General features: G+C 39.7%; 1 protein-coding gene across 1 annotated transcript; it reads right to left on the reverse strand.

The window, feature by feature from the left end:
• Nucleotides 1-5,535: 5,535 nt before the first annotated feature.
• Nucleotides 5,536-11,716, reverse strand: LOC126068546 (putative olfactory receptor 14L1). The gene is made up of 2 exons (XM_049871204.1): nt 11,712-11,716; nt 5,536-6,490 (listed from the first exon to the last, which is right to left on the reverse strand). Exons 1-2 carry the CDS (start codon nt 11,714-11,716, stop codon nt 5,536-5,538), a joined length of 960 nt encoding a protein of 319 aa, XP_049727161.1.
• Nucleotides 11,717-12,287: the final 571 nt, after the last annotated feature.

A 12,287-nucleotide genomic window follows, 5' to 3' on the forward strand; every position in this document is an offset into this window, starting at 1 on the left:
TGCACAATTAAAGGGAATGTTGACGCATTATAAAAAATTAAACCAATTTCATTGCATAATTTGTGAAAAATTGTCGAATGGGAACCTAATTTGCTTTTAAGTGTCCACCAAAAACACAATAAAATTATATTTTTTAAAATTGGAATTTTTTAAGTTATACAGTTCAAAGAGGAGAATTATATAATAATTATGTTATAATAATAACAATAATAGTAACAGCTACCTTTATGGAGAGAATATATTGTGGCAGGTATGAGCTAAGTTTTTTGCAGGATTTTTTTTTTTTATTGAATGTGATTTTGGAAAAACTTTATGACATATATAGAATTATTTGTCCTATTTTATTTACAGGGAAAAAGAGACATGAATGGTCAAAATGAATGCATCCAACATCACACAGCAAGTATATAATCTGTCTACAAAACATTATCATCTGACCTCTCGATCGTAAGTTCACAGTCATTTCCTTACTTAATTCAACAAGCGCTACCTTATATGCTTGCTTTTATAAATGTAGAGGCATAGGAGTTGCTCTCATTCATATTATTTGAGCAATTTTCAGTGTAAAATAATAACACGAAAACTGTTAAAGCATTAATACTACTCAGTAGAGTTGGTTCTAGATGAAAACATTGGATTTTCCAATCATGTTATATAGACTGAGGCTCCGATTCACTATTGATGCTTATTTCACGATGCACTGGAAATAATCAATGGCAATTCAGGGGGTATTTCATCCTGGTCAGATTCTTAGACAAGCCTTTGCTGAAGAAATCCTTTCATTAATCATCTCATCCTTTTACATCCTGAGTTAGTGGATAACGGGTCCATCATTCTGGTGTCTCGAGTAGACCCTGACCTCCATACTCCCACATACTTCTTCCTCATTCATTTCTCCATGATTGACCCCTCCCATATGATGTCCTTTGCTCCTGAGATGCTGTTTAGCTTTCAAGGCCAAGACAAGTCCATCAGTTTTGTGGGCTTTGTGGTGAAGTTCTTTAACACACTGGGTTGGGGGCCATGAATGTGTCCTTCTGGAGTTCATGGCATATGATCTCTGTGCTGCCGTCTGCTAGCCCCTGCACTTTGTGAACACAATGTCTCCTTGCCTTTGCTGATTCCTAGCATGAGCCTCGTAACAAACGGTTTTGGCAACTAGTACAGATTCTGGTACTGACAAGTGGACTACTGCTGTGACAAATAATCAAAAATACAGAATTGCTTCTGGAATTGGGTAATGGGCGAAGCTAGAAGGGTTATGATGTACTTGATAATAAAAGCCTAGGCTGCCTTAAAGAAAGTGTTGTCAGAAATGTGGATGTTAAATATGCTGCAGGTGAGGCCTTAAGAGGACATAATGAGCATGTTATTTTGGGCACAAAGGAAAGGCAATCCTTGTAAATTGGCAAAGAACTTGGTTTAATCATGTACTTACATTGTGTGGAAAGTAGATGTTGTAAGGGAAGAAACCAGATATTTAGATGACGACATTCTAAGCAAAATGTGGGAGAGGATGCCTGGTTTCTCCTTGCTGCTTATAGCCGAATATGATAGGAAAGATAAAATCTGATGAATAAAATATCAATCAAAAAGAAACCAGAACTTGAAGATGGGAAAATATCAGCCTATCTATATTGTAAAAATTGAGAAAGTATGCTTTGGCAAGAACACCAAGCATTTGTTTACTAAAGAGATTAGAATATGACATACGAACCCAATCAACCATCTCAGCAAAAAGGCTCCCAGCTTGGACTAAAGGTGACACAGATGGGATGAAATGAAGGAAGGCTGTTGGACTGTTGGGATTCAAATGGCAGGAAGTGGGCCAATAGATTTACTTAACTGCAAACATCTGTTTTCCTCTAATTAAGCAAAGTAAAGAATAATCCAGAGGGAAGTTCAGAAGATGGCTGAGATGCCACTGCCACCATAGACCCACAGGACAGAAGCCTGGGAGTTGGGGAGGCAACCTCCTCAGTTCCAGAATGCAGGGCCACCTCCTTGGATCCAGGGTGTGGGGTTACTGCACTGATTAGCTAGAAGGACAGGACATAAAGCCAAAGAGGATTATTCTGAAGCCTTCAAAGTTAACGAAATGTGTCCTGCTGGGATTTATAATTGTTTAAAACCCATGATCCCTTATTTCTCTCCAATTTCTCCCTTTTGGAATGGGACTGTCTACCCTATATCTGTCCTACCATTGTAGGACATGACTCAGGTAACTTGTATTTATGTTTCAGAGGTCCACAGATGGTGAGGAATTTGCCCCAGGATGGCCCACACCCAGAATCTCATCAATACCTCATTTGGATGATAAAGGAAGATTTGGGGCTTATAGCTGATATTAGAATGGATTAAGACTTTTGGAGATGTTGGCATGGGGATAAATGCATTTTGCACATGGAAGGGACATGAATTTTGGGAGGCCAGAGGGTAACTGTTATGGATTGAGCTCTGTTCCCCAAAAAGATGTATTGAAGTCCTAATGCTCTGTATCTGTTAATGTGAGCTTGTTTGGAAATAGGGTCTTGAAGATGTTATCAGTTAACAAGAGTTTGGGAGACCTTGGGTGGCTCAGGTGTTTAAGCACTGGACTACTAGTCAAAAGGTTGGCAGTTCAAACCCACCCAGAGGCCCCTCAGAAGTAAGGCCTGGCGAACTTCTTCTGAAAGTTTACAGCCTTGAAAATCCTATGTAGTATAGTGCTACTCTGCACACGTGGAGTTGCTGTGAGTCGGAACCCATTCCACGGCAACAAAGAACAACAACGAGATGAGGTCATATTGTAGTAGAGAGAGACCTAATTCAATATGATTATTAGTGTCCTTATAAAAAAGGAGGAGAGACACAAAGGGAAGATGGTGATGTAACCATAGAGTTATGCTGCAGCTTCAAGGCAAAGGGTGTCTTGCGCTACAAGAATCTGGGAAACACAAGACAGAATTTTCCCCTAGAAATTTTGGAGAGAACATGGCCTTGTCAATATTCTGAATTTGAACTCATATGTTCCAGAACTGTGAAACGATACATTTCTGTCATTTTAAACTACCCACTTTCTGGAAATTTGTTATAACAGCCCTAGGAAACTAATATACAAACTCAATTGCTCTTTTCATGCTGCTGATATTCTAGGCACACATTAATGCTCTTTGTTCCTCTTTAAAGAAAATCTTCCCATGTGTGCTCTTGATATCTTCTATTTTCCTTTAATTTACTCAAGGACATTGCTACAGAAATCCACTACTTATTCCCTTATAGTATTAACATTTTCCTATCAGCTGGGTCTCCCATCAAGAAAGAAGCATGTTTTTATTCCTCCACCCCTGTGATGGTTAATTTTATGTTCAACTTGGCAAGACTGTGGTGCCCAGTTGTTTGATCAAGGACTGGTTTAGATTTTGTTATGAAATATTTACCTGTGATTAAGTCAGTTGACCTTAAGTAAACAAACTACCTTCTAATAATGTAGTTGGGCCTCATTCAATGAGTTGAAGACCTTAAGAGCAAAACTGGGGAATTCCCGAAGGCTTATTCTGCCTCCATACTATGAGTATAAATCTTGCCAGAATTCCTCTTGGTCCCTTCCAACCTAAATTACCAGTGTGGAGAAACAATACTGCCAGGATCTCCAGCCTGTCTGTCACCTACAGATTTTGGACTTGCCAACCTCCACAACTGCATGAGCTAATTCCTCAAAATCTCTGTCTCTCTCTCTCTCTATATATATATTCATATATATTCTTTCTAAATATATAGTTATAATATGTATAACTATATAAAAAAACTATATACCTATGTCTATATCTATCTGTATGTATATATATACCACCTCATGTCTGTCAGTTTGTCATATTGTGGTGACTTGTGTGTTGCTGTGATGCTGGAAACTTTGCCACTGGTATTTCTAATACCAGCAGGGTCACCCTTTGTGGACAGGTTTCAGTGGAGCTTCCAGACTAAGACAGATTATGAAGACGTTCCTGGCATCTACTTCTGAAAATATTGACCAGTGAAAATCTTATGAAGAGCAGTGGGACATTGTCTGATATAGTGCCAGATGATGAGCCCCCTCAAAATATGACTGGGGAAGAGCTCCTTCCTCAAAATAAAGTCAACCTTAATGACGTGGATGAAGTCAAGCTTTCGGGACCTTCATTTGCTGACATGGCACGTCTCAAAATGAGAAGAGACAGCTTCAAACATCCGTTAATAATCAGAAATTGGTATTTACAAATTAAGAATGTAGTAAAATTGTAAGTCATCAAAAATGAAATGGAATGCAGCTAAGTTGACATGCAACCTTAGATACCACAAGCATCTATGAAGAGCTATCAGTCCTACTGGAGTAGGATAGTCCCTAATCTGACCTGAATGGTGCCCTAGAAATGAGGAAAAAAGGACAGAGAGACAGCCAGAGGAGAGATGGCCATGTGGAGATGCCTGCCAAGGAATGCCTGGGGCTATCAGAAGCAGAGAGAAATAAGAAAGGATCTTCCCTTAGAGTCTTTAGAGAAAATGTGACCCCCTCCAACATATTGTATTTGGATTAGTAGCCTCCAAATATGGGGCAATAAATTTCTATTGTTTAAAGGCATTCATTTTGTGGCGTTTTGTTGTAAGAGTCCCAGGAAACTCCATACAAAGTGAATGTTAAGACTCTTAATATTGTCCTCAAAGCTCTACATGATCTTACCCACTTTTTCTCCGACTTTATCATCTAATACCCTCTCCTTATCTTACTCCACTCCAGCTGCACGTACCTACAAGGATCTTTCTGTTCCCTGAACATGCTGGAGAGGTGAGAGAAAGCCCAGCACTCCCTGGACGGCTCATTCTGATATATGCACAATCATCTCCTTCCCCACATGCACATCTTCATTCAACTTTTACAGTATCGATGAGGCCGACCTTCACCATCATTTTAAATTTGTAATATTACTGAAGCGTTCCCAACACTCTTACTCTGCTCTATCCTCTTCCTGCCTCTAGAGTTACCTTGTGTCATAATAAACGGTTGCATACTTTATTGTGTTTGGTATTTATTTCTGTCTGCCTCCACTGGGATTTAAGCTAAGGGCATAAACTTTGTTTCATTTATTTCATATCTGTGTGTCATATCCAAACCTTGCCATTGAGTTGAATATGACACATAGCAATCACATGTGTGTGACACAACTCTAGGAAAGATCAATCTCTAGAAAAGGATGCCATGTTTGGTAAACTTGAGGTCATCAAAAATGAGGGAAACACTCAATGAGATAGATTAAGACGATAGCCACAACAATGGACTCAAACATACCAATGACCATGAGGACGTCACAGGCCTGGACAAGATTTAGTTCTGTTAAACATAAGGTCGCCATGAGTCAGAGCCAACTAGACGGCAACTGGCAACAACAACATGGAGACAATCCCTAGAGGACAGCGGCATTTCAGGGAAGAACCAAGACAAAGTACAGCAATCATTGAAAAATCTAAGCTTATTAAGCTAACACATTGTTTAGAAAAGAATTCCGGAGTTCTGAGTGGTCTCTAGTCAAAATACCTATGAAGCATACCATACTGCCTTCTCAGGGCTTCCTTAATGTCTTTGTTCCTCAGACTGTAGATGATAGGATTCAGGGTGGGGGGTATGACTGTGTAGAACACAGACAGGAGAAGATCTAATGTTGAGGGAGAATTTGAAATTGGCTTGACATACGCAATGCTACCAGATATCATAAAGAGTGTTAAAACCAAAAGATGTGGAATGCAGGTAGAAAATGATTTTGATCTACCCTCCTTGGATGGAATCCTCAGGATGGTAGAAAAAATAGACACATAAGAGAAAGTAATGGAAACAAAACAGACTACTACGAGACTTGTAATAAAAACCATGACTCCAATTTCAATAATGATTACATTGGAATCTAAAAGGCTCAAGAGCTGTGGGATATCACAGAAAAATTGATGTACTACATTGGACCCACAGAAGGGTAATGAGAATGTTGCTGCCACATGCATGAACCCACATATCATCCCACTGAGCCATGACATGACCATCCTCCTCACACAGATGCCTTGGTTCATGATGACCTCATAGTGTAAGGGCTGGCAGATGGCCATATAACGGTCATAGGACATCACTGTAAGAATGGCTGTCTCAGTAGATGCCAAGTCAACAAAAAAGAAGGCTTGTACAGCACACCCAAAGAAAGAAATGGAGGTATTATGGGCCAAGGAATTGATGATGGATTTGGGAACTGTGACAGAGATGTAGAAAAAATCTATGAAAGATAAGTTTCTCAAAAAGAAATACATCGGGGTTTGGAGGTGGGCATCCAGAGCAGTAAGCATGATTAAAAGGTTCCCCATGAGAGCTGCCAGGTAAACAAATAAGGAAAGAACGGCATGTAAGTTCTGAACCTTCAAGGAGTCTGAAAATCCCGTCAGGAGAAATTCTGTAACTTCAGTTCTGTTTAGGCCATTTGTTGTTATTCCATTTCTTCTTATAAAAATAATAGAGTAGAAAGAAAATTAGATTATCTAGTTAAATGTGGCAGCAGTGGGTTTGGTTTTTCTGGTTTAGTTAAATGTGGCTACTCAAAATTATGTTTCTGAATCAACTGAATCTATGAGAATTAGATAACTATCACTCAGATGAAACATCAGTGCAATGTTTCTAAACCTGAATCTCAATGACAGTGTAGTGTTTTTTACAGAGCATATTCTCAGTAAACATGCCTTGGCATCAAATGTGTGAAGAAGAGATACAATTAAAATGCAAAATAAAAGAGAGGGGTGATAACAACCATGAAGTAATCAACAACAAAGAAGATATAGTAGTAATAAAAGTAGAGAGGATTGCATACATGCTTGGAGAAAAAGTGAATATTAATATTATTCCCATCCATTTAACTTGCATATTTATTTTGAAGCTTATTATTTGCCCCTTCTGTATTTAAGTATAGCATTGAAAATAGTTTGCCATCATTCCCTCTAATTTTAGTAAAATAAAGGCAAAGTGGTGTTAGCAATTTGGAAATCTCATTCTATAACTATTCAGAGAGATAGTACTGAAGTAGAGAAAATACATTTTCTGTAGTGTTTTAGTATTAAAATAAGAGAGCATATATTTTCTAGTTTAAGCTGTATAAGCTGTGACTAAAATCTTTAGTCTTTGAAAACGTTGATTATTTGCTTTGGAATCTGTCTCACGATTGTTACATTGTAGAAAAACAAATTCCATTGTAGAAAAACAAGGTAATCAAGATTTTTGTTGTTCATTAAACCATGTTTCTCTCCGAGGTGACAAAAACGATGGGTGATACCATCAGCACCCGAGATAATTGAGGAAAATCCAGACCCATCCAGTGACCGAAACCAGGATGGCCTGAAGAGGCCTGCAAGACATCAACGATAAGTCGCTTCGTAATTACGTCCCCCTCAAAGAAGAATCAACATTCCTGGGAATTTCTAAACCCTGAACCACTCCCTATAAAACCCTTTTGTAGCCCTCTTGGGGCAGACAGAATCTGGGGGAAACTTTGCCCCCTCTGTCTCTTGAACACGGTGTTCAGCAAAGCCCTCTTGCTGCTTACCTCCTCCTGTCTCACTATTGGCTTGCGGCAGGCGGCTCAAATCCCCAATTTGCAGTAACAGTACTTACAACCTTACTGGACAAAATCCAGAGTCATTTACTAAGTACTTTCTGTAACAGGAATAATGATAACTCTGAGAGTAGAGCATGTCATAAGAAACAGTTCTAGAATGATTCAAAACTTACACAACCTAATGAAGAATAAACAGTAAAATAGTACCAGCAATCTGATGTGATAAATCCACTAGTGACACTGGATTTCATCTAGGAGATCCTGCTTTGTGTTGTTGCAAGACATAGGTTGTCCCAGATTTCTAAATAGCCAGGCGGTCCTTACTAAAAGGGAGTCAAACACTGGTAGTAACTCCTCCGTGAATATCACTCCTTCCAATCTGAGCCTGAACACGTTAGATGCTCCCACAGTGTTAGTACTTTGAAAGTAGTTTTATTACTTACAAAAGAAGCAGATAGCACACCACGACAAACACAGATACATATGTGAGCATTCCCCTGACTTGAGAAGACTCTCCGGGCAGAGATGATGACTCCTCTATGCATACCCTACTTTGTACTTTAGATGAGGGACTTAAGGGGGCCTGCCTTCTGCTGTTCCCCCAGTCCAGGCAGGCTGATTTAGGTAGGCTGAAAACTTCTGCTATCAGTGCTCTATGGAGAATCGTAGTTGAGGGACTCCTAAAGGGACAGTTTCACAAGTCTGTTCCAGCTGCCTTCTGGAAAGTGACTCGGTGGATGGAAAGGGAGAACTCTTCTATGCATGTCTCCACTTGACATACTTGATGAAGAACTCTGAGGTCCCTCCAGCAGCTATTTTTATACCCATCAAAGCCTACATGACCCACTGCATGCCCACCTGATCACTGGAAGAGTGGGTGGTCAGACATGTTGGCACCAAACCAGAAAATATCTTTTTAACCCTGCTGCCCAACATCAGGCCTCAGGGCAGGGGGCGTGGGGGAATAGGGTGTAGCCTCATAATGCCCCCCTATCTTCCAGAGGTCTGTTGCCAAGGTGATGAGTTGGGAACTCCCAATTCATTTACACATGTTTAAGTGTTGCCTGGCTGTTTTAGAAAGACAAGGACACCTTGGATTGCTGAGAAATTCCAAGGGCTATTTTTAGAAATCAGAGAGAAACGGCCAAACCAAGTTCATTTTCCCACAGTTGTTATAGAAGGCTGGGAGAAGGTATATCTGAGTTAGGCTCTGTTGTAGAGAAAACTTAACTGCTGTTTCAAGTTAAAACAGGTTTATTAGGGGTTTAAAACAGTTGCAATTGGGGAATTACATAGCCCATTGAAAATGGAACCAGGTAGTCCTGGGGCAGTTTCCTCATACAAGCATTCTTATGGGGTGAAAAGAGGAGTCAAACCATAGGGAGGGCAATCACAGGAAAAGCGGTGAGTACTGTGATAATCACACTCTGGTTGGTCACTGATTATTAATAGGATAGTTAGTGATTATGGGTAGTTTCACAGGATGCTTAGATCACGGTCACAAGAAGCTTACATGCATTTTCTTTGTCTGTCTTGCAAAAATATCTTGTTGGCCACAGCACCCAGACAACACTCTTCCTGAGTATTTTGAGGGGTGCAAAATGTCACTTGGTTAAGGCCCCTCGATTATATGGTTTTGTTACCGCAATTTCACGAGTTAGAGCCACCAGCCGCAAACAGCCAATTCTTCAGACAGGGTGAGGTGGAGGTGGGTAGCAGAGCTTTATTATATATGCCGATATATGGAGACGGGGGGGAATGATCTCCTCCTAAACCTGTCTGTCTCAGGAAACTGGAGGCAAACTGGGGTTTTGTAGGGAAAGAGGGGCATGGGTTTTAGGAACTTATAGAATGTCCATTCTCTTCCCATGTGGTTTCAGTGGTCACATCTCAAACATGTTGATCTTTTCCTGCCATTGTCCCATCAGCCCAGGGGGTGGCTGATGCCATCCTGGTGAACATCGTCCTGTTTGACAGGCTTAGATCGGTATCACTTGTTTTTCCAGGGTCTTAGGGGAAACATTGGTTAACTTTTAACTTTTAGAGGAGCTAACAGCAAAATCATACCTGGAGACAGAGACAGGCTACGGAAGGGAAAATAATGGTGCAGGTTCTGGTCAGGATAGGGCTGAGCAGCCTGTTCCAGTTTCACATCCTGGTTTTGACCACCAGGGAAAAACATGTTTTTCTCAAAAAACACAGCTGTTAGTCTAGAAATCCAGATTAAAGTCAGGTATTAGATTGATTTAGGAAATAATACTGGAGTCATTATTCCCTGTCCTTGAGCATAGGGAATGTGACCCAGCTGGAGCTGGACTCACGAGGACTCATAACTGGGCCCTGAGGCATAAAGACATTAGCTAGGATATTCTTGGAAAATATCTTTTAGGGAATCTTCCAGATAAGCCAATCAAACAGAACACGAAAGAGTTTCCACTCTTATCTTTTTCTATTAGCATTTAGTGAATAGAAAATTTGTTGGACCAATGAAGACCCTCCTCCCTGTCCTTACTGAAGCCTGTACCAAAGATTGTTAAGAAAGACAGTTCAAGATGTAGGGTCACAGTTTTTAGCCAAACTGTGAAAAGGTGAAGCTTTCAATGATTTTGCCCATTTGTAAGGTTAGTATATACTGATAATTCTGTAACATTCCTTGCACTCAGGCAGACATGGCTCTAGCAGCATGCTTGTCCGTTTTCCCATTCTTGCTTATTCTGTAATATTTCCTTGACTCAGGCAGATGTGGCTATAGCCGTACTCTGGTCCATTTTCCCACTTTTGTCTGTTCTGTAGTATTTCCTTGGGCTTGTGCAGACATGGCTCTGACAGTATGCTTGTCTGCTTCCCACTTTTGCCTTTTTGAATATATGCTGAATAAAACTTTCATTTTGCTTTACTAAACTTTGTGATGTTTTTTCCCTACAACAAGTGTCACCATATTATGACTCTGTCTCACTGAGGGCACTGAAAGTTGTTTTTTCCTGAGACAGCTCTGAGGAGTATTTTGCCAGATAATGTTTAGATTGGCATTTTGTAAATGAGAACCACACAGGAAAAGGCAGCTGGACAAAAGTATTCATGGTATAATCAGGTTATGTGTGTGGACTGCCTAGAAAATAGACTGCTGATTCAGGTCAATCTGACCTTTTTGCTCTAAGTCCTAGTCTTCAGAGTTTATCTTCAATACTGAAATAAAACATGGAATATAGAGCACGTATTCCAGATGCCTAAACTTTTTGAGTAATTTCAAGTCTTTCCTAAGGCCTATCTCCTATTTCATTTGGTATTTTTTGTGTTTTTATTGTAGTAAAAGGGCATCTGGGCTTAGCTCCGGGACGTCTATAGTGTGTCAAGCCAAACTCTCCAATAGATTTTCCCCTTATCAATTTATGTAGCAATATTTTATATACAATAAACTGTATCAATTTAAATTGAACAGTTTAGTGAGTTGTTAGGCGTTGTATATGCCCACAAAACCGCCATCTCAATCAGGACACAAAACGTTTCCAGCACGCCCAAAACATTTCTCATACCTATTGTAGATGCACTGTCCTTTCACCACTCCCCACTCTGGACGACTGTCATGGATGGAATTGTGTCCCCCCAAAATATCTGTCAACTTAGCTGAGCCATGAGTCCAAGTATTGTGTGATTGTCCACCATTTTATATGATTTCCCTATATGTTATAAATCTTATCACTATGAAGAGATGAGATGGATTATGGGCAGTTATATTGATGAGATCTGCAAGATTAGATACCGTCTTAAGCCAGTCTTTTTGAGATATAAAAGAGAGAAGTGAGCAGAGAGACAAGGGGACCTCATACCACCAAGAAAGCAGCATCGGAGCAGAACGGGTCCTTTGGACCCAGGGTCCCTGTGCCTGAGAAGCTTCACGACCAAGTGTACACTTGCTCACTTCCAGATCCCAAGCCCACTATCACACGAATGAAATAATTGTGTGCAGATTTTAAATTATCCATGTTTCTTTTCCTTTAAACTTTGTCAGTCAATGATATGTGATTCTGTATGTGCAATCTCTTGATCGAACAATGAAATAACATTTTTACAGTTTCATTTCCCAAAGTTATGGTATATTATTCAACTAAAACTTACTGCATGGTTTGGGCTGATTTCTGCTGAGCTTGGCCATTAAACAACTTCAGTTGGTTCACAATTTCAAGCTCTTCTTTCTTTTTATGATTCAAAATTTAAGTCAGATAAAATTTTTAAAAATGTCTTGATCTCATAATGTAGATTAAGTTCTTAAATTAAAATTACAAATATCTTCCACTTCTTCCTGGCATGGAAAGATAAACCTGGTGGGTAATCCATCTGGCTTCAATTTAGCTATGATTAACAATCTCTGTAGTAAAATGGTGGTTAATAACTAAGATACAGTGAGAGAAACTTTTCATATTTCTAAAGCCTCTGGAGACAAGGTTCTTTATATTTCAAACATGTCCTTTGAGGACAACTAGCAAAGTAGGCCTTTGATTAATCCCAGTGGATAGCAACAACTTTCAGTTTTTTGTGACATGGGATAAAACTAAAAAGAGAATTAATTGAATAGTATAATTTTCCACACACCCAGAGGTTCAGTTAGGTAGAACACTTGTTCAGAAAGTGAACGGGGGAACAATCAATCATTATATTTGCAAAACAGCCATAAAGACAACTGGAGAAACTCAG

The sequence above is a fragment of the Elephas maximus genome, chromosome 2, assembly GCF_024166365.1.
Source record: "Elephas maximus indicus isolate mEleMax1 chromosome 2, mEleMax1 primary haplotype, whole genome shotgun sequence".
Taxonomy (NCBI): Eukaryota; Metazoa; Chordata; class Mammalia; order Proboscidea; family Elephantidae; genus Elephas; species Elephas maximus.